Source organism: Anabrus simplex, chromosome 5, assembly GCF_040414725.1.
Source record: "Anabrus simplex isolate iqAnaSimp1 chromosome 5, ASM4041472v1, whole genome shotgun sequence".
Taxonomy (NCBI): Eukaryota; Metazoa; Arthropoda; class Insecta; order Orthoptera; family Tettigoniidae; genus Anabrus; species Anabrus simplex.
This window is the reverse complement of record NC_090269.1, coordinates 74,070,457-74,094,149: the sequence shown is the minus strand read 5'-3', so window position 1 is coordinate 74,094,149 and position 23,693 is coordinate 74,070,457. Positions and strand designations below refer to the sequence as shown.

Below are 23,693 nucleotides of genomic sequence, written 5' to 3'. Positions count from 1 at the left end.
ATTCACGTAATTTAGGCAGAAATGATGATTACATTCTACGTTAAAAGCCACGATGATAACAGTCCACTTAATTAACCTGTGACCCAACTCGTCGGACTTGCACGTCCCTTGAGTGGAGCCTTCATGGATCTCCGACTGCATTGCTTCGCCGCGGCTTAACCCAACACTGAGATACAGAATTAAAATTTACAAAAATGGTCACAGGGATTGCTGTCAGGGCACAATATCGATGACATTTATCGGGTTGAAGCTCCCGTCGTTTTTATATCGGATTGGTCACTGGAACCTTGAGCTAACTAACTAATCTAGCTCACACTTCCTGTCTCACTCCGAACCCGTTGGAAATGGAACAGATGGATACTACTCAAAATTTCAGGTGCACATAAAAATAATTTATAACGGAGAGGATGTTGTCCGTGCGGTTAGGGTCGCTGTGGGATTGAATTTATGAGAAGGTAGGTTCGAAAAGGACAGTCGACAGCCCTGAATATGGTTTTTAATGGATTCCCACTTTCAGACTGGGAAATTGTTGGGCTGTTCCTTAATTAAGGCCATAGCCACTAACTTCCCAACCCTAACCATTTCTCAAAATTACGTCGCCGAAAACCTGCGACATGTTACTACGACGTTAAACCACTAGCTATAAATAAATAAATAAATAAATAAATAAATAAATAAATAAATAAATAAATAAATAAATAAATAAATAAATAAATAAATAAATAAATAAATAAATAAATAAATAAATAAATAAATAAATAAATAAATAAATAAGTAAATAAATAAATAAATAAATAAATAAATAAATAAATAAATAAATAAATAAATAAATAAATAAATAAATAATCAATTAATTGATAAAGTTATAGTACCTATCAGAAGCCTATGATCACCAGATCAGATCATTTTCATATCGGGCTATTTTTGTCATATATATTTAACTGTACCTAAACCGCAGAGAGGAAGATTTTTGTCGTGGAGAAACCTAATGTCAATGACATTAGACTTTAATATTCAGATATTAAAGAAAACAGCGGGTGAAGTGCTCATCATAATCATAATCATAATCTTGGGAAATTAAGATTTTGACTTACCTGGCAAGCGTCTTTGCCGCCGCTGGTGTAGCCAGCGCAGAGCATACGGTCTGTGATACCGCCACCGTAAGCTGAGTTACACTGGCTGTTGGCAACAACAGGCACGGCTACCACTTGAAGGACACTGGCAGCAGCACCATTCTCCTGAAACACAAGATAAAGATGTATTTTTTCATAAATGTTCCTATCATATTTCTTTGCGTTTTTATGTAAAACATGATTCGTTTTTGTTGTTAGTTGTACTACCTACAAGAATACTTCGAAGTATGAGCGGAAATTATTAGTATTACCATTATTACCATTTGTATAGCACGATGAATTACAAATGGAATGAGTTTCCTTTCGGGGAAAGCTTCCTCATAGGAGGAATCTAGAAAAATTATTGACACATAAATAAATAATAGACACATTAATTCCAACATTAATGAAATCCTGTATGAGAAACCTAACTGACGAGTGTCTTCCCAACAGGTGCTATTTGTAATTCAATTGAAGTGGATGAATACTATTGAACGCATGAGAAATCCAGACCGGAAATATGTAATTCTTCAAAAGTAGTATCATATCCGATTATGAGTATGTTCGATGTGCTTTATGTTATACGTTTCCTTGGGGTTTTCCACAACTTATTGAGGAAATAGCGCCCTTTGAACAGAGACTCCTCAATTCTGAGGCTGCATCTTCACGGCAACCCCTGTACAAGGGCAGCTATCCAGTTTGTATTCTACCTCTATTACGGCTCCATAGCTAAATGGTTTGCGTGCTGGCCTTTGGTCACAGGGGTCCCAGGTTCGATACCCGGCAGGGTTGGGAATTTTAACCATCATCGGTTAATTTCGCTTGCACTGGGGCTGGGTGTATGTGTCGTCTTCATCATCATTCCATCCTCATCACGACGCGCAAGTCGCCTACGGGAGTCAAATAAAAAGACCTACATCTGGCGAGCCGAACATGTCCTCGGACACTCCCGGCACTAAAAGCCATACGCCATTTCCTTTTTTATATATTATGTAGACTACCGACGAAGCCATTATGTCTCCGTCTGTACATAGAGGGTTTCCGTTTACCGGCGGTTCAGAACACAGTGTTACCCTTAACCTAGTATTTACTGATACTACTGATACACTCTCTTCTGGAGGGTTACCCCTTACGACCTGCTCTCTGAGTTCTAGATTGGATGTCTGTCGTTTATCGCATAAAAGACATGTAACACTTTATTCTCCCAAGGACACCTCTTCGGTCCTGAAATATCTGACCTTGTATTCTAAATATTGTTAGTTGTAACGAGGTAGAGGGAACGTATTTGATACCTAGGATATTTCACGTTATAAAAATGACGCAGCTAATGGTTGAAATACTGCGCAGCTATAAAGCATTTTGACCAGACCTTCGTAAAATATCTGTCAAACTGCGGTGGAGTTCTCTGGAACTAATCTCGAAAGTGAAAATTTATGCTCTGGGAGCTAATTAGGAAACACTGCACTGGTATAGAAACTCCTTTAAATACGTTAAATTCAAGGTCCATTTATTTTACCGTTTACCGTATGAGACAAGGAAGTGCCGGAACCTTGCTCTGAATGAGGTTTGTTGATGCGGATCTCTCACTTTAGATCAGCTTACAATAGTTGTCAACCATCACGCTTGGAATCGATTCTGTTACCGTGGGTATGGGAGGTGAGCTCCTAATCAATTGCGCTACACATCCACCAACGCCTTTTTAAAACATTTTAATTTGTGATGTTTGAATCAATGGGAGCTGAAATGATGGCAAGAGTAAATACTTACCCTGGTGGTACCCCAGCCGGTGACGACAGCACTGGTGCCTGTAGACACAGATTCGCCCTGAGAAGGTAGAGGAATGGTGCGCACGTTTGAACTCAGAGAGAAGGCACTTGATACCTGAAATGCACAATTTCACTTTACATTAGTATCCACAGTGTTATGTATTTATCTATCGATAAAACAATGAAATATTCTTGATATATGTCATATTATGTTTGTTTAAATTATAATAAAGATGGCTCAAGTTACCCTGATCAAAGCGAAGTCATAGTCGACAGTATTGGAGTTGTAGTTGGGATGTGCGATGACCTGAGCAGCCTGGTGCACTGAACCACCGCTGCCACGGTTGGAACTGCCTGCACGGAGAGACAAACGGCTTGCAGAAGACCTAGAACAATTACGTAATATGAGGCATCATATTACTGCAGAATATGGTACTTCTCTTTCCAAATGGAAATCGAAATATATTAATTTGAAGGTATTTGTAAATTGCATCTTTTATGAAACAACGATCTTTCATTAAGATTCGATAAACTCTGAAGAAGAACAATAAGATACTAAGATGTTTACAATGTGTGTCCAACCCATACTACTGAAGTATTTCAGTTTAGCACATAATCACACGCCATTTGTTTTAGGATTGGTGTTCTGACGATGTACGTCCATTAAACCGAATTGTTGGCTATTGAATGCCAGCGGATCATTTGACAATGTTGGGAAAAATAATAATGTTATTTTGCTTGACGTCCCACTAGTTACTTTTACGGTTTTCGGAGACGCGGAAGTGCCGGAATTTAGTCCCGCAGGAGTTCTTTTCTTCCTTTCTTAATCTGCTTACACTACAGGGTTGGTTTTTCCCTCGAACTCAGAGAGGGATCCAACCTCTACCGCCTCAAGGACAGTGTCCTGGAGTTTCAGACTCTGGGTCGGGCATACAACTGGGGAGGATGACCAGTACCTCACCCAGGCGGCCTCACCTGCTATGCTAAACAGGGGCCTTGGTGGGGGTGGGAGATTGGAAGGGATAGACAAGAAAGAGGGAAGGAAGCGGTCGTGGCCTTAAGTTAGGTACCATCCCGGCATTTACCTGGAGGAGAATTGGGAAACCACGGAAAACCACTTCCAGGATGGCTGAGATGGGAATCGAACCCAACTCTACTCAGTTGACCTCCCGAGGTTGAGTGTACCCCGTTCCAGCCCTCGTACCACTTTTCAAATTTCTTGGCAGAGCTGGGAATCGAACCCGGGCCTCCGGGGAAGGCAGCTAATCACACTAACCACCACAGTACAGAGGCGGACAGGAGTTCCTTTACGTGCCAATAAGTCTACCGACACGAGGCTGACATATTTGAGTAGCTTTAAATACCACCCGAGTGATCCAGGAACGAACCTGCCAAGTTGAGTTCAAAAGGTCAGTGCTTCAACCTGATCCGCTCAGCCCGGTAGGGAAGAGTAATAACTGTCTAACATTAGAGTGCAGCTGCGCAGGTGTGACTCGAAATATTGGATTCCCGCGTGTTGCTCTTTCTTATTTTTAATATTTTGAACTTACATTTGAATTCGCGAGTGAAACTGCCGTTGTTTTAAGATTGCCGGTTAATTGAGTGCCGAATAAAAAGGGCAGTATGTCCTACTTCACTTTTGTGGCTTTTTCACACAGAGTGCTTAGTCTAACTCCAAGTTCAGTTCGGGGGAGATTGTTCTGAGCGCCAAACTAACTGGATTTTGAACCCTGTTTTTGTCTGTATTATTAGAGGTATGAAACAATAAACAACCACGGAAACTCGATATGAAATAGTAAGCAAATTTTTCCTCACTCATCAATGAAGACCTTCCTAGGAATACCTATACATGTCCTAACGGTTTCACTGTATTCCTCGTTCATTATGAAAACAAATACAATACGTTTTGTACACCGACATTTTTAATGAAAATCGAATTATTTAAAATAAAAAATGTATTAAGATATTTAAACCTAATTCTGAAGAATTCCATAGCAATTAAATAACATTTTCAATGTATGTAATAAGAGATCATACATAAAGTGTTGCTAAAAATTCTTAAATGATTGTACTACCGCATCTGGAAAAGCCGAAATGGATCCCGGATGTTAGTCTAAAAATGTTTTTTGGAACAGGGCATAAATGCATTAAACTGACATTATTATTTTGATTGTCACTCTTTTAGTATTATGCAACTGTACGATCAAATGAAAATGTTGTGATAAAATATCGAAACAGGTATCTTGAATTAAATTAAATTAAACACCCACTGGAGTATTTTGTGGAACAGCACTTACCCAGCGACACAGTGAGCAGCTGTTATAGCCCACGTAGTGCTGATGATGGAAGCTCCACAGATATGGCTGCCACTAGACTGCAGTGACAGCTGTAAACAAACCATAAAAACAAGTTAGTTGTAGTTCGTCATCCTCAAGGAATACTGAAGATAAAGGGAAATATGTTGTTTCAACTTCTACAATGGTGTTAAAGGACATATTATCTTATATGTCCGTTTAATTTTGAAGGTAACATTAAAATATATCTCTTAAACGTTATCCTTCACTAAATATATTGTTACCCTGATGCTGCTGAAGAACAGACCAAGAAACTGCAGGACGCAACTAACTCGTGTATAACTTTTTATTTTTCATTTAAATATTCAACAGATATCACCCGCTATTATGAAACACAGTTCTGTTTAAAGATTAAGCAGATGAGATATTTTCACACTGCTACACTCGTTTTCCAAATTTTGAATAAAGCAAAACCCCGGTATTTTTCCTTAGATCTTAGCCACTACCTCTCTTCCTACAACAGCATTACACCCGATCCAACTGCTCGCTTTCTATAGGCCTACGGACTGTATAAGCCGTACGCCAGAGTTCAACCGTATATTTCTGGTGTCTAGATAGAGGCCGTGGACTTCTCTCCAACTGCTCTTTAGGATTTGCACTACAATGGCCTCTTTGAAATGATCTTGCCTCGATTTAATACGTAGCCAGCTAGCATGCACGATTAGGTGAAAATGATAATGAATGACGTCGTATTTAAATATATTTATTAGTAATATAATTGTAATAAGACGCACTAATTCATGTAGATCATCAGAATGCTACAAATAATTCAAGTTGTATGTTTTTTTGTGGATAAAATGCTATTTATTCGGGGCGTCGACCTAAGGAGATCTTTTGCCCCTATGTTGTACGTTACTTGTTTTATTATCAATGCTATCAAAGTTATTACCCTCAGTAATCTACTTAGTACAGAATTATGTTTAGTCTATAAGTTATCATATTTCCTGCCTTTTCACTGCAGTTAAATGTTAAAGCCTCTATCATCATTATCATCTTATTATTCTTCTCCATCATCATCATCGTCATCATCTTCATCATACCAATCATCGACATTATCATGTTATGCTTTTAATAAATTAGCTCTTATTTAATTCACAAAATACTGAACACTGGAAATTATATGTGAATTCTGTAGCTTTTGAGAAGCGGCGAAACATACAGACAAACACTTTGCAGGCAGGTTTGTGATAGTTACTGTACCGGGTGGTACACCTCCACGCCGCTAATTTAAAATGTGCGCCTGTTGAAACTCCTCTGCTGGAGGAGGGCTGAACTTTATCTACGCTGTTAATTCTTTACCTTCTCAGAAGATGTCACCACGTGGAAAATTTTGAGTTTTTGAACTGTGTCATTTTTGATGTGGTTTTGTTTCACTTGAAGTAAGAAGTGTGAACTTTCTCTTCTAGAGGACACTACTGAAGATCTACAATAGTGCAACCTAGTGCGGAGTCAAAGAACTATTTTTTTGGAGAAAATTTAATTTCAAGAGTTTGTTCTTTGTTAAATTTCTTTCTGTCATTGTTTAAGTTGGCAATATTTACCCCTTTCTTCCCCTTGTTATGAATGTATCCAATCCCGAAATTCTTCTATTTATTTCTGACCAATCTGGTGTATCTTCCCCCAACTTGTATCGGTTGCGGGGTCCTACCCAATAAAGAATTTGTGGGAGGGTGTTTTCTTTCCCCTAACGACTAGAACCTTCCGCGAGGGTATATAAACTGCTGATTTTAGGGTCTCCGGGCCACTTCTGTTCCATCTTTCAGTGTGTTAAGTACATAGCAGGGGGCGGGAAGCGCCTCTTTCTTCGGCAGCGGTCAACAACAAGGTAATGGCCGATTAATAACTTCTTTCTTTGCTAGCTCAGCAGTTTAACTTTCGGGGCGGGTTCTAAGCGTTCAACCATGTAACCTTTTCCTAAAATGTAACTACTCTTTTGATATATTCTCTTTTAAAGCTTCATACTGGGATAGAGAGTGCTAACCCTCTCGAGCTCCCACTCATATTGTTGTGAGGTGAACTTAGTTTTCTCAATCTATTCTTCGTTAACGTAAAACAAATTGTTCTCTTCTTAAGTCACCTCTTTAGTATGGGATTAGCCCTTGTATTAACGGCCTAGGGCCAAGTTGGTCTTAATCAAAGTGTATTAGGAGTGCAAGTTCGCCTCCTCTCAAATTGTTTTAGAGGTCATTTAATTAACCTGCTTTTCATTTAATAGACCTCAGTAGATTGGGTATTTTACCCCTGTGTTTATGTCCGTTAAGGACAGCTTGAAGGTGGAGTTTGGTGTGGCCTGGGAGAGGCTTAAATTAAAGAGCGAGTGGCTCTTTTGGAAACGGAGTGTTGTATGCCTCGAGGAGGCTTTACTGTGTAATTTGGAGCAAGTGCTCCAGGGTTTGATTGGGGTCTTCTGCCCCTTTGTTAAAATTTGTATATCGGAAAGTTGGGCTAGTTGCTCAAGAATTGTGAACTCAGGGCTCGAAGCCCAAATTCTGTAATCCCTGTAATTGTACATTTCAAATTGTGTTTCGGCTACTAAGTACCTGTTCTTTGTTATTACTTAATCTTGAAAAGAAAATATAACCTTATTAAATTTTACATTAACTTTGATTCCGTAGTTTGAGACCCATTCACGCCCGCACCTTCTTACACCTCTACCTACCACCAAAACACGGTAACAAGTGGTAGCAGAGCGTGGTTGAATGGGTCTCAATTTAGCCCCGTTTGACGGCTAAATATTGTTTTTTTCCGAACTCTAACAATTTTCTCAGTTGCTGGAATTTTTCTTGATTTTGTTTCAAAATTGTTCTGTCACCATGGCCGGCCCTCGCGATGTTCTCCATCTTAACTATTTGCGCAAAGAGGAGTTGATCTATGAATTAACTATTAGAAATGTACAATCTGGAGGCACGGTTGCAGTAGACACTAACAAGCTTAGAGAGTCCCTAGATTTGCCCATTTCCATCCCCAATTTGGGAGAGAAAGAAATTGATGACTCTCTTTCCACGATCGTCGAGAATATTACTGGGCTAGCTTCTGTAGTTAGTTTTTTTGATGAAAATGATCCGTCTCCTAATCAAATTAAGCGTGTGCAAGGCAGGCTATATCATTTTTCGAATAGGGTTAACGATCTGTTGTCTCTAAAACTGAATGACGTTCAGAGGAAGGAAGCTAGTACGCTCCTGGAAAATATTTCCGAATTATCTAGTAAGGTCACTCTATTGTTGACTGGGGGAGTTCCTCCCAAATCTGATCAACCCACCATAGTGAATGCAGGTAGTGAGGAAGCGCCTCCCAAGGGAGAAGTTAATAGGAAAACCATTGCTGCCCAAACTATCTCTGCCCCATTGGACAACGAGCCTGAACGCCGTGCATCGTTGAGTAACATCCGTTCTGAATTAACTTCCTTGCCATTGAAACCTTTACCTACTATGTCACCCGGGTTTAGCAGCTTGCCTCATCCATTGGCAATGTTGCTCAGAGGTATTTCTAAGTTTTCTGTTAATACCACCAGTGATGTAATTTCATTTTTGAGATTTCTAGTTGAATTTCAGGATCATGCCCTTGTGTTTTCTCTTTCTCCATGTCAAATTTTGCAAATAATCTATCCTTATGCTATTGGTATTCTCTCAGATAAAATCGTAAGAGCCATTGCCGAGCAATCATCTATTGAGGATTTCCATGCCCATTTGCTAGCTAACTTCATCCCGGCTAGGGCCAGGTCCTCCCTTATTCAGAAGTACTATTACCGTGTACAACGCTTGGATGAAAACTTGGCTGATTTCATACAGGACATTAAGTTTTATACTAGGGTGTTTGCCCTTCATTTTCCTGAAGATCAGATTGTACAGGCTATTGTAGAAGGCATTTCACCATCTTATAGGTCATACTTGTGTTTCGCGGCGTGCCCGCAGACTTTCTCTGAACTTGAAGCGTTGGCCGTCTCAGCGGAAGGAGTTAGGTACGCCGATTCCTTGCGTGTGGCAAAAGAACCCCCTCCTTCCTTTAGTAACACCCGGCCTCCACCTCGCCGACCAGTCACACCCCGTAAATGTTATGCCTGCGGGTCGCCTGACCATCTTCGCAATAAATGTCCATTGGTCAAAAGTAGTAGGGCAAATAATGGAGCTGGTTCAGCAAAAGGCTGTTTTAAATGTGGGGCTTTCTCACATATCGCCAAGAATTGCCCAAACTCAAATAGCACCCCCTCCTGCTCAACTTCCGGTGCAAATTCCAACTATGCCAATAATAAAAAGTGACTAGTGGCTTCGGCTGAGTCGACTAATCCATCTTCCCGAGACTCAGCCCCTAGTAAACAGGTTGTAAATGCAGAGAACGATCAGCCTTCAAATTCATCTTTTGAATGCCCTAAAGAATGTCTTAGGATTGCGGCGGATACCCCCGCACCGGTTCCTTTTCTTAAGATTGAGTTAAATAACGAGCCTATTACAGCTCTCTTAGATTCAGGAAGTGTTTGTTCGATTATTTCGGCTGAATGGTATTCTAAATTGAAAACGGTTTGTAAACTTCCTGACTATGTCTCTTCTCCTGTTCAATACGTATCGGCTAATTCATCTCCATTAGAAATTCTAGGTTCCTTACTGGTCAAAATTCGTATTTTTAAGTTTACATGGAAAGTTAAATTGTTTGTGGCCAAGCAATTGTCTTGCCCCATTATATTGGGAGCTGACTTTATTTCTCACACTGGTCTTGTGCTCGATCTCCAGTCTAGGTCGTGCACATTCAAATTTGCTTCTAATTGTAAAATCCCACTATTAAAGTGTAATTCTGTGTCATGTTCTTCTATTTCGCCTACCCAGGATGAGATGTTGTTAGACCTTAGACATCTACCTGAGGAGCAGGCTGATAGTATTCGCAAACTGTGTCAGTCGTTTCCCGAGGTGTTCTCTGATACTCTTGGTGTTACTGACCTTATTGAATACAAAATTGAGGTCACGGATTCGATTCCTGTCCGTTTTCCACCGTATAGGCTATCTCCACCTAAAATGAAGGCTCTGAAAGAAATCATTGATCAGATGTTGAAGGACGGTATTATTAGGCCATCTAAGTCAGCGTATTCTTCGCCTATTTTTTTGGTCCCGAAACCCCAAGGAGGCTTCAGGCCTGTCATTGATTACAGGGCTCTCAATCGGAAGGTGGTGTTACAATCTGTGCCCCTTCCCGACCTTCATTCTTGTTTTTCATGGTTTCGTAAGGCCAAGTTCTTTACTATCTTGGACTTGAATCAGGCCTATAATCAAATTCCCCTTGCCGAAGAGTCTAAACATCTTACAGCGTTTGCTACGGACTGGAATTTATACGAATACAACCGCGTGCCTTTCGGGCTCCCCACCGGAGCAGCTGTACTCACTAGGCTACTAGATAGGGTCTTCTCCGACATCAAATTTGAGTACTTATATCACTACTTGGATGATGTCGTCGTATTTTCAGAGACTTTTGAAGAACATCTAGATCATCTGCGAGAAGTTCTCGATCGCCTTCGTAAGGCTGGGTTAACGGTTAAGTTGTCCAAGGTTGCCTTTGCTAAGCCCTCTATGTCTTTCCTAGGGCATATTGTGTCACCTGATGGTGTAGCAGTCGATCTTTCTAGAACACAGGCCATTCGTGATTTTAAACCTCCCAAGGACATTAAAGGTATCGCCAGGTTCATTGGTATGGTGAATTTCTTCAGGAAGTTTATTCCTAACTTCGCTAATAGAGCGGCGCCCTTAAACCTGCTTCGTAGGAAAGGCATCAAATTCGAGTGGGGACCTTCTCAACAAGCCGCTTTTGAAGACCTTAAATTAGCTCTTTGTAATGCCCCTGTACTTGCTATGCCTGATTTCTCGAAGAAATTCATTGTCCAAACCGACGCATCGTCGTCAGCAGTAGCTGCAGTCCTTCTTCAAGAGACTGAACTAGGGAGGCGACCCATCGCCTATGCATCTAGGACTTTGTCGGCTCAAGAAGCCAAGTATTCCATTTATGAGCTCGAAGGTTTGGCAGTCTTATTCGCCTTAGAGAAGTTCCGTCTCTATCTGGAACATGTTAAATTCGACCTGGAGACAGATAATCAAGCCTTAAGCTGGGTCTTAGGAAGGCCGCGTCGTACTGGTCGTATAGCCCGTTGGGCCATCCGTATTTCTGCCTTCCAATTCGATGTCAGGCATATCAGAGGTACTGAAAATGTTGTTGCTGATGGACTCAGCCGTATGTATTCAAACGACGTTGAGAACCATGAACCGGTCGACCGTTCATCACCTCCCGAGTCCACACTATTTGATGTTAATGCCATTTTAACTGATGCCCCCATGCTCTTTAGGGATATCGAGAAATACCAACACGAAGATCCGACGCTGGCTCCGATAATGGAAACCCTTTCTTCTGGGGAACATGTTGTCCCTTATGTTCTGAGGAATGGTGTTTTATGTTGCCCTTCGAGGCATGACAAGATGATGAAGGTTGTTGTTCCAGCGGTTCTTGTACCTATGATCTTCAAGTATTATCATGAGACCCCATTAGGAGGGCATCTTGGTATCTTTAAAACTCGTGAAAAGATTCGTGAAATGTTCATCTGGAAAGGTATGGACGGTGACATCCGTGAACTAGTAAAGGCTTGTAAATCCTGTTTGATTAGTAAACCCACCATGTCCACCAAGGTAGGCCTTTTGTCTTCGCATCAAGCATCGCGCCCTATGGAACGCCTGTATATTGATTATGTAGGACCCTTCCCCCAGTCGAAGGGAAATGCCAACAAATTCATCCTTGTATGTGTAGATGGTTTTACCAGATTTTCTTGGTTATTTCCGACTAAGCTGGCTACCGCTCAGTCTACCATTACTTGCCTAAATTCTATTTTTGCTTCTTTTGGTCCGTGCCAATATATTGTATCTGATAATGCTAAGGCTTTTACATCTAATTTATTTCGTAAATTCTGTTTTGACTTATCCATCTCTCATGTAACTACTTCTGCGTATTACCCTCAACCATCTCTGGCTGAACGGGTTAATCGTAATCTTAGGTCCGCACTGATTGCCTATCATCATGATGATCATTCCAGGTGGGACACGTCCCTGCATTGGTTAGCTTTTGCTTTGAATTCGGCGGTTCATGAATCACATAAATTCACTCCAGCTTCTTTGATGTTCAAGTTTGTTCCCAACTCGCCGCTCTCTAACCTCTGGTCTCTGAGTGACATTCTACCCGAGACAATAGATCCGGATAATATTAAAGATCTTTGGAAGAAGGCTAAAGCCAATCTTAAGGTATCTCATGAAAAGGTTAGGGAAAGGTATGATCGTGGACGGAGACCCACCACTTTGAATGTAGGTGACCAGGTAATGGTCAAGAATTTTGTTCCCGCGGGCAAGCTTGCCCCCAGATTTCATGGGCCTTGTATCATTCTCGATTTTCTTACGCCAGTTACGTTGTTAGTAAGCAATCCAGCCACCGAGAGGATATTTAGGGTTCACCTGTCACAGGTGAAACCAGTGTAAATGTTGTGTCAACTTGCTTCATATAATTTGAAAGGAATATGAAGGTTATATTTTTTTTTGAGTTCAACTTTTAAGGCTTTCTGCCCCTTCTATAATATTTTGGTCTTATATGTAAGCCTCTTGTAAAACCTTCCCCGATCCGTTAAACTGCCATTCTGTCCTTGCCTCGGCCATTACCACGCTCCCGTCTCCTGCTTCAATACACACTGTGGCTTGATTTGAGTAAATGCCATGGATATCTGCAAGCCGCTGACCCCTCAACCTCTTCACCAAGTCTGTGCCCTCAAAACAATGATGATGGTCCAACACAATTCTGCCGCCTAGCTTTAATGTTTCAGTGCCCCCGCAGCCGCGCGGCGCTGTGCCGCGGTTGGGTTCGAGGACGGGCCCCCTCGGCCCCAGCGAGGACGACATGTGCACGGCGAGCCGGAGCTCTCCTCCCGGCCAAGGCGGATGTGCGGCGCACGACCAGCTACTTGCCCGCAGCCTGTATATGTTCACCGCGGGCGCGGCGTGCTTCAACACCTCTGCTCCCCTCATAGTGCGGGCGAGCGGTATCTCAGGGTACTTGAGGGGTCCGAGCGGCCTCCCTTTGGACGCAAGCTGCAACGGCCGGTCTGGCCATCCAACTTAGCCTACATCAACTACATAGACATTCCTGTTCAACCTTAATACCGTTTCATGGGAATTCAACAGCAATATTTGGTGGACATTGCAAAATTTTCCTTCACTTTTAAGTATTAAAAGTTTACCCTCGGAATTCTACTTCTACAAACTTACAAACTATTCTTCATCTGCAACAACAAAATTTTGAAACTAAATCAAAACAAATTAAGAAAACCTTATAAATTTTTTTGGCAATTAATCTCCATGTCTACATCAAAACTTGGACCTTGTTTTCAAACAATTTCATGTGTCACCCCTGGTGGAACTTTTGGGGGGGGAGGTCTGTACCGGGTGGTACACCTCCACGCCGCTAATTTAAAATGTGCGCCTGTTGAAACTCCTCTGCTGGAGGAGGGCTGAACTTTATCTACGCTGTTAATTCTTTACCTTCTCAGAAGATGTCACCACGTGGAAAATTTTGAGTTTTTGAACTGTGTCATTTTTGATGTGGTTTTGTTTCACTTGAAGTAAGAAGTGTGAACTTTCTCTTCTAGAGGACACTACTGAAGATCTACAATAGTGCAACCTAGTGCGGAGTCAAAGAACTATTTTTTTGGAGAAAATTTAATTTCAAGAGTTTGTTCTTTGTTAAATTTCTTTCTGTCATTGTTTAAGTTGGCAATATTTACCCCTTTCTTCCCCTTGTTATGAATGTATCCAATCCCGAAATTCTTCTATTTATTTCTGACCAATCTGGTGTATCTTCCCCCAACTTGTATCGGTTGCGGGGTCCTACCCAATAAAGAATTTGTGGGAGGGTGTTTTCTTTCCCCTAACGACTAGAACCTTCCGCGAGGGTATATAAACTGCTGATTTTAGGGTCTCCGGGCCACTTCTGTTCCATCTTTCAGTGTGTTAAGTACATAGCAGGGGGCGGGAAGCGCCTCTTTCTTCGGCAGCGGTCAACAACAAGGTAATGGCCGATTAATATCTTCTTTCTTTGCTAGCTCAGCAGTTTAACTTTCGGGGCGGGTTCTAAGCGTTCAACCATGTAACCTTTTCCTAAAATGTAACTACTCTTTTGATATATTCTCTTTTAAAGCTTCATACTGGGATAGAGAGTGCTAACCCTCTCGAGCTCCCACTCATATTGTTGTGAGGTGAACTTAGTTTTCTCAATCTATTCTTCGTTAACGTAAAACAAATTGTTCTCTTCTTAAGTCACCTCTTTAGTATGGGATTAGCCCTTGTATTAACGGCCTAGGGCCAAGTTGGTCTTAATCAAAGTGTATTAGGAGTGCAAGTTCGCCTCCTCTCAAATTGTTTTAGAGGTCATTTAATTAACCTGCTTTTCATTTAATAGACCTCAGTAGATTGGGTATTTTACCCCTGTGTTTATGTCCGTTAAGGACAGCTTGAAGGTGGAGTTTGGTGTGGCCTGGGAGAGGCTTAAATTAAAGAGCGAGTGGCTCTTTTGGAAACGGAGTGTTGTATGCCTCGAGGAGGCTTTACTGTGTAATTTGGAGCAAGTGCTCCAGGGTTTGATTGGGGTCTTCTGCCCCTTTGTTAAAATTTGTATATCGGAAAGTTGGGCTAGTTGCTCAAGAATTGTGAACTCAGGGCTCGAAGCCCAAATTCTGTAATCCCTGTAATTGTACATTTCAAATTGTGTTTCGGCTACTAAGTACCTGTTCTTTGTTATTACTTAATCTTGAAAAGAAAATATAACCTTATTAAATTTTACATTAACTTTGATTCCGTAGTTTGAGACCCATTCACGCCCGCACCTTCTTACACCTCTACCTACCACCAAAACACGGTAACAGTTACAATGAAATAATTGATGAACCCAAATCCTTGCTTACTTTGAGACATAGTTAAGATAGCGATGAAGAAAAATATTATTTTGAATATTTTAATGTGTCTATTTGATACTGTGAAGAGGCAAATTATAGATTTTCATCTTATTACTATGCCAGATGATAGAATTCTAGCACACAATGCAAAGTAACGTGTAAATTGATCTGAAAGGGCTGGTATTTGGTATTTTATTTATTTAAGTTTTTTTGATAAGTAGGGCCTCATTCTCACAGATGCGCAGGCCATCTACAAGGCGCCAAATCGAAAGACCTGCACCACACCTCTCCGGAGGTCACACGCCATTATTATTGTTATTTATATTAATTGTTGTATTTTGAATGAATTAAGAACTAACACATTCAACTAAATCTGTCATTAATTACAAATCTTCGATATATTATGTGGATCATTATTGTGTCGGGATTTACGGCACGTCTGAAATGCAAAGTTGGATAAGACACTTGTTGTTTGTAATGCAATCTCCATTCACATTTAGGAGCTATTACCTGGTAAGGGTAGTTGGAGATACTGGTTGTCTGACCACCAACAATCCTTCCATCCAGGCGTGGACGGACGGGGAGCGTTCCTCCTGAAATGAAATAAGGAAATTGGAAACTGTTGTATTTCATGTAAGCTCTAACCGATAGCTTTGTATATTTATTATCAAAAGTAAAATACGCATCTACAAATCTTATCAATTACGAATCCTTCATAGTACATTGCACGAGTACATTATGTATATCAGGCGGTATATTTCTCCTGACTTCTAATGATCTGTAAAAACGCAAAGTCACCTACGTACAGGCCATGAAGGCCCTTGGAGGAGTGGAAGGTAAAGGCTTCCATCATTGTTAACCTCGGCACTTGGTGGGGTAGAGTGGTTAGCCCTACGCCCGGCCGCCTTTGCCCCCAGGAATTAACCTGGTACTCATTTTTGGTGTAGGCTGAGTGAACCTCAGTGCCATATGCACCTCCGGAAGTGGAGATCTCGTTTCTTAAATTTTACGACTTCCTGACGGGGATTCGAACCCACGTCCTTCCGGGCGAACCGAGCACGCCTTTACCGCCTCGGCCAGACAGCCCCTTCTAATGATCGGTACCTTTAATAAAATGAGATTGTCTTCCTGTTTGTTTGTTTGTTTGTTTGTTCGTTCTGGATATCTTCAAACAATACTGGACCAAATGAGCTAAAATTTGCTAAGGGGATAGCTTGAAATCCGGCGTCACTAAAGGGATACTTTTGATTTCGATATATATCACCGTTTTGAATACGTGGGGGATTTTACGTGGGCATGTCCCAAAGTTGGTAATTTTTGCCCTTCATGAACTAAAATAACGCGTAAACGGTTGACCCTGTGGAAAAATGAAATGAACACACATGGCCTCGAAATTAAATTTCCCACCATACGCCACGGCCGCCAACCTCATCGCCTTTACCATACATATCCTTCACAAATTAAAATCTCCTTGATTTGAGAGATGACATTCCCTTCTAGTAAATATCTATGCATGCCCTAATTAGTAGACCCCTGAAGATCGACTGATCTAGTGAGATGGATACGTAGTACATGTTCACGTAGTTCTGAGCAAGCATTCGGGGAATGATGAGTTTGAAACCTATCATTGGCTTATCTGAAAACACTTTTCCGAGATTTTCCACTTTCACATGGTGAGGCTGTACAGTGATTAAGGCCATGACCACGATCTCTTCAGTCCTGGCCCTTTCCTATCTCATCGTCACCCGTGCATGTTCTAGCACGATAAACCACTAGCAGAAAGTGGTAAAAATGAAGAAAAAAAGGGAAATTTGACTATGGACATAATAATTAAGAAGAGAACGCGTCTGTACACTTTTCAAATTTGAATACTCTTCACTTTCTGATGGAACAAGTAACTGATAAATGCTCCAGAAATATCTTCAAAGTATTCAATTTTTAGTGGCGCAATTAAATTACTAAACCATTTTATTGCCTTATGTCCCACAAAGGACAGTAGAAACATTATATAATGATGAAGACTATTGTGTTCTTTACGTCACGACGACTGATAATGGAAAATGTATTAGCAAACGAGACTCATTAATCGATAGAATTCCAGATTTTTTAAATATAGTGTAACTAATCCGGACTAATCCGGGAGCTGTGACAGAATGAATATTGCCTGACAAGGTTGAATACCTTTACTTGAAGATTACTCGAAATGGTTTCAAATTAATTTCCTATCCTCTCGTAAACACTAATGTTGTCTATGACAAAACGCTCACTTATCTACATATATGTGCAAAATAGCTTGAAACACAAGAAATACCTTTAAAAGAGGACAGTGGGAGTTCCACCGTATCAAGAACACCTCGGAGATTGTCTAGACAAGACGATATGCACGTTTCATTCACCTGGAAGAACGTGAATTTTATTTTATTCTCCCACAGTTCGTCGAAAATTAATTAAAGGTGACCATAGTTTCCGAAAAGTGAACTAGAGATATGAGTACCACGTAAGTCATCATCATCATCATCTGTTTACCCTCCAGGTTCGGTTTTTCCCTCGGACTTAGCGAGGGATCCCACCTCTACCGCCTCAAGGGCAGTGTCCTGGAGCTTCAGACTCTTGGTCGGGGGATACAACTGGGGAGTATGACCAGTACCTCGCCCAGGCGGCCTTACCTGCTATGCTGAACAGGGGCCCTGTGGAGGGATGGGAAGATTGGAAGGGATAGGTAAGGAAGAGGGAAGGAAGCGGCCGTGGCCTTAAGTTAGGTACCATCCCGGCAATCGCCTGGAGGAGAAGTGGGAAACCACGGAAAACCACTTCCAGGATGGCTGAGGTAGGAATCGAACCCACCTCTACTCAGTTGTCCTCCCGAGGCTGAGTGGACCCCGTTCCAGCCCTCGTACCACTTTTCAAATTTCGTGGCAGAGCCGGGAATCGAACCCGGGCCTCCGGGGGTGGCAGCTAATCACGCTAACCACTACACCACAGAGGCGGACACCACGTAAGTTCTAAAGGAAAAGCTGGTAAGGAGAAGAGTTGAAGTTTGCGGTTCAGTAGCAACCAGGCTAAATATAGAAGACATTTTAACAGGCTTTCATACCCTGTGTGAAATTATTTGAATAGAAATAGACTTTTGATTTTGATAGAACTGGTGAACATTTTCAGCTTCAAAGAAGGTGATCAAATAGTCTTTCAATATAACAAATAAGTGTTAAGAACTCGTGAAATTTATTGACTACTATCACTTACTTATTCGAGAGACACGTAATGAGTTCTTTTAAAGTGATCATTTCACTCCCATTAACCATTTCGTAAGGAGAGGAGAAAATTATGTGTACGAAAAGATATCAAGAAGAACTCCACACTAAGTTTCTTGGAGTTAGTTTACTCAGCCAATAAATATTTGGGCTATAAATACTGAAAGACGAATACGCTTATCCTGTTAATATACTGTAATAGAGAGAACTCTAAATAGTTTCGTTATACTTCCTACTGATTTATTTAGGAATAAGGTACGTCCCGACGTTTCCAAAGCGTGTTAATAATCTACTACTTATTATCAAGTAAAGAGATGATATGAATAATATTTGTTCTTCCAGGTTATATGAACACGTTCTTACAGTGTGATACATCCACAGCCGTAGGTTGAGAATGATACATTGTACTTACTTGCCTTCCTTACTTTAATATAAATAAACTTTTCTATAGACACCCGTGGTAAGGTAACAGAGGCTCGAAATCTTTCAATAGAACCGAAGAAAACAATTCTCAAGTTCCAACGTACGATACATCAAATGATTATTTAACTGTAAAGGTGTCTGAATTTCATTTTATTGGTGTCAACGAGTTGCTGTCATTTCAAGACAGAATCTTTCACTTATCTCCTCGCATAATAAAAATACTCCTTGTGATATTATCGATTTTAAGGCTAATCTAATATATGTCTGGTTTTTTCTTGGGAAAGTTGTAACAGCTTCGAATACTGCATATGTTTGCTGTTCCATTAATTTATTTACAAATGTATGAAGTACAGTATGTATGAATGCATGGCTATCGCAGTACTATACTCACCAAAGCAGGAAGCTACCAAACACAACAGTACTACAGCAGTCAACATGTTGAACGAATCTACTGTGGACTGCCAATACTGGATCTTATTTATAGCCCGGTTCGCCTGATTCCGTGATCTCGGGATTTCAGATTTAATCCATGTGATTTAAATTTAATTACTGTATCTCGAAGGTTAAATTTTTCCCGCACCTCATTATTCTTCTTCTGCTCATCATTGATTACCTCTTATCAGCATGACGATCACATTCTGAACATGTAGAAGCCTGTATCATCGAATTGATAAGAATATGAATGGACCACAATGGTACTTAACACATTACCAAAGATACTGGGGAATACCGAATGTCAAGTGGGGTTTTAGTTTAAAATGTTGAATGGCTACATGCAAAAGCCTTAAAAATAGTTGAGTTCAAATTCCAGGAAATGTTTATAACAAAAATGAGAACATTTGTCTCATATAAAGGCGAAACTGATTGATTAATCTATAAAATTATTTTGATGTAAATTCGGGTCTAGGGATTATTGAATTGAAATTTCATCACTGTGGTTGAATTGGCCAGTGAAAAGTGGCATTCATAGTATATAAGCATTTAAATGCCTCAAATTTACAGTTTGGTTCCTTTACCTTCCATGAAATTCTCAAATATTGTCGTTACTTCAGTAGTCAAAATTTTTGTATACAGTTAGCATAAATACTTAATTGTTCCCAGGCGAACCTGAAGTACTTGAATTTCATTTTATAGGATACACACATCAAGACACTAGAGCCCTGACGGGCCTTGGTCTATGAAGTGACCATTGTTCAGCCCGAAATCCTCCAGATTACGTGGTTACGCGTGGTCAACGCGATGGATCTTCTCAGTTATAATTTTCGGCGTCGTAGACTGGAAACACCATCCTACTATCAGCTAGTTCCTCAAATGTCCTCACGTAGGCTGAGTAGATCTCGAAACGAGCCCTCAGATACAGGTAAAAATCACTGACCTGCTCGGGAATCGTCAGCGGGGCCTCCGAGTAAGAGGTAGACTCACTATCTATAGATCATAAGCCCGACATTTCATTACACACGACGTACATTTTTATCATAGTACCTGTGACAATAAAGTTCGGTGAATGAACTTAGAATGGTCGATCCGGCAACACTGGCGACACACAATCCTGCACCTGCGAAGCAGCAGGTTTTGACCACCTGCTCCCAGCGTTGTTCAGTTGAGCATCGTGTGTGTGCCGTGTAAGACCTGCTTGACACTGCGTGTTTAGTGCGTTCTTTCTGAACTGCGAACAGGAACATGAACGACCAAAATATCAATGTACAGTTTTGTTTTAAGCTTGGCAAGACACCGAAAGAAACGCTTGCGATGCTGGTACGTGTTTATGAAGATCAAGCACTGACCTTGAAGTGTGTGTACGAGTGGTTCGCTCGTTTTCGAGGAGGCCAAGAAAGTGTTTCTGACAACCCCCGTAGCAGAAGACCGGCGACCGCCGTCAGTGACGAAAACACTGAGAAGGTGAGGACATTAGTCACGAACGATCGGCGATTACCTACGCGCATGCAGATTAACCGTGAATCCGTGCGACAAATCTTTACCCAGAAGTTAGAGAAGAGGAAAACGTGTTCTCGTCTTGTGCCATATCACTTGACTGACGATCAGAAGCAGGCACGTTTAGAGGCTTCACAGGATTTTGTCGAAACCGCGGATGCGACAGCAAATTTCTTGAACTGTAAAACGTGTGTCCGACTCGTTGGCTGAACGGACAGCGAACTGGCCTTCGGTTCAGAGGGTCCCGGGTTCGAATCCAGGCCGGGTCGGGGATTTAAACCTTAATTGGTTAATTCCAATGGCACGGGGGCTGGGTGTATGTGTTGTCTTCATCATCATTTCATCCTCATCACGACGCGCAGGTCGCCTACGGGAGTCAAATAGAAAGACCTGCACCTGGCGAGCCGAACCCGTCCTGGGATATCCCGGCACTAAAAGTCATACGACACTTCATTTCTTGAACTGTATTGTCACTGAGGATGAAACCTGGTGTCTCAAATACGACCCCGAAACGAAACGGCAAAGCATGGAATAGCGTTCTCCGTCGGAAAATAGTCAGAACCTGATAATCACGCATCAAAACGATGCTCATCATCTTTTTCGATAGTCAAGGCATTATCCACAAGGAATTTTTACCTGAGGGAACGACGTTGAATGCTGCACGGTACATTGAAATTTTGACCCGTTTCATGAAAAGTCTACGCAGAGTACGACCCCAGTACACACAACAAGATTCATGGTTTTCTTGTCCATGACAACGCTCACCCACACACAGCCACTATCGTGAAACAGTTCATGAAATAAAAGGGGGTGGTGAAACATAAACATCCCCCATACTCACCAGATCTCAAACCTCCAGACTTCTTCCTATTCCAACGACTCAAACTCGCTTTGAAAGGAAAGAGATTTGACGATATTCCTGACATCCAACGAAACGTTACGAGGCTTTTGAACGCCATCCCAAAGGACGCGTTCTTGCAACGTTTCCGGAACATGTATCGCCGATCTCAACAGTGCATAGTTATCGGAGGGGACTATTTCGAAAGACAGTAAGGTCACTGTCGTGCATTGTTCATCTATGTTGATAGTACAGTACTATTCACCGAACTTTATTGTCACAGGTTGTATATATTTAAAATTTCAAGAACTGGAAAGATAAGTAGCTCTGAGCAGAACATGTCGAGGAATAAAATATCCTTTCAACGATGATCGGTATAAGGATAATCCCCTCTATAGCGATGAACTATTCTGGTTGTGGCATCAATTAAAGTAAAGCAAGTAGTTTGCTGCCTAGTCAATGAAGTGATTGCTCATTATATCGTTTTGTAGAATCCATTATAATTGGAATGAAGCTCTTTTCATAGACTGGGTTAATCCTTAAATGTAATATATGACATTTTCATGTTTTAAATTTTTTGATTTATTGGGAGGATTATATGTAGGAAAGAACGAATTTAAAATTCCAACTCAATTTAAAAAGCAAAGATAATTATTTGCTTTCTGTTTACATACGACGTGCTCGATAAACAGTCGTTTCAATATCGAAATGTTTTTCTGTACAATATATGCATGAACATGATATGATTTTTATCTTCTTAAAAAAGTAGCTTCAAAACGAATTCTAAGCTTCAATGCAATGCAGCATGATGTGGTCTCTTCCCGTTCATCAGGAGACAACGCTGTAAATTCACAGTGCACACAAAAACTGAGCAACTAATTTCAAAGATATTTTATCAACGTCATGGAACGCATTGGAAGCACGCAATAAAAAGTCACTCCATGGGCTCCTACATCAAATTTTAAAACTTGTTTGCAGAAATGGTACTATACATCATGCATTTAAATATAAATATATAAATAAATAAATAAATATATAAATAAATAAATAAATAAATAAATAAATAAATAAATAAATAAATAAATAAATAATCCTGCGGTAATTAATGACGTATTAGTTATTTTGCAAATCTTTCAGTTTCAGTTGGACTTTACCAATAGACAGTTTTGACGGTGTGATGAATTCTTGTACCCGGTACAAGAGCAGGAATTAATCGACGAGGTCGTATTTTCTTCTTCCGCCCTTGCAATGAAACTTCAGTTCGAGGATACGTAGACTTGATTGAGGCTTAAGTTCCAAATACTAGTGATGGTTTTTTCAAACCTGTTGGGATGGCTTAGAATAAAGGGAAGAGTGTAAATGAGAAGTGAATTCAGGCTGGGGATGATAATTATATTTCTAACATTGTAAACTATTTTAAGGTCATTTTGCATGAGATGTTGGAGTGACAGGCTTTTTAATAACTAATGAACTGCGTGCCATAATAAGCACACCGTAATTAACATAACAACACCTCTCAGCTGTCTGCAAAAATTGATGGCTTATTTCCCTGCTACAGTTCATTCCTTCAGTAGTTCAGGACCACAAAAATATAACAGAAGATTGATAGCACACCAAAGCACCAACCACGTAAATCTCGTGGCTGCCCTCAAGTTCATCAACGTGACTCATCGTTGCGGCAAAAAGGCCAGCAACGATTTTTTTCGTAGCAACAGGTGACGGTTAATAATATCCAGACGTGAATGGAATTAACGAAGTACAGTAGAAAGTTTGTTATCCGGACCTCAGCTATGCTGATGCTTAATTATCCCTATATGAAGATCTCATTTCTTTCTTCGTCGATACGTTACGTAAGCTCTGAGCCTTCATAATCGTTCGTAAATGTTTCATATATTGTACTGTATGTTTATTTTATTACTCTTGGTTTGCATCTATCTAAAAATCTTAAAATGTTCAATTCATAACTGTTTCATAAATATTTCATATACTGAATTGTACCTAGTGTATGCTTATTTTTGAAGTTTTGATTTCGATTATCCGGATGACTCCTAGTACAAATTAG

General features: G+C 40.7%; 1 protein-coding gene across 1 annotated transcript in view; it reads right to left on the bottom strand.

Annotated features, from left to right (window-relative positions):
- LOC136874459 (trypsin-1) overlaps positions 1–19,357 on the bottom strand; it is a 32,435-nt gene extending 13,078 nt beyond the window's left edge. Inside the window, exons 1-6 of the mRNA XM_067148088.2 lie at positions 19,253–19,357; positions 15,698–15,780; positions 5,176–5,264; positions 3,126–3,264; positions 2,880–2,993; positions 1,095–1,238 (exon numbers count right to left, since the gene is read on the bottom strand). Of these exons, the coding sequence (XP_067004189.2) occupies positions 1,095–1,238; positions 2,880–2,993; positions 3,126–3,264; positions 5,176–5,264; positions 15,698–15,780; positions 19,253–19,298 (615 nt within the window). The 5' untranslated portion in view covers positions 19,299–19,357. The remainder of the gene's footprint in view (positions 1–1,094; positions 1,239–2,879; positions 2,994–3,125; positions 3,265–5,175; positions 5,265–15,697; positions 15,781–19,252) is intronic.
- Between the last annotated feature and the right edge of the window lie 4,336 nt (positions 19,358–23,693).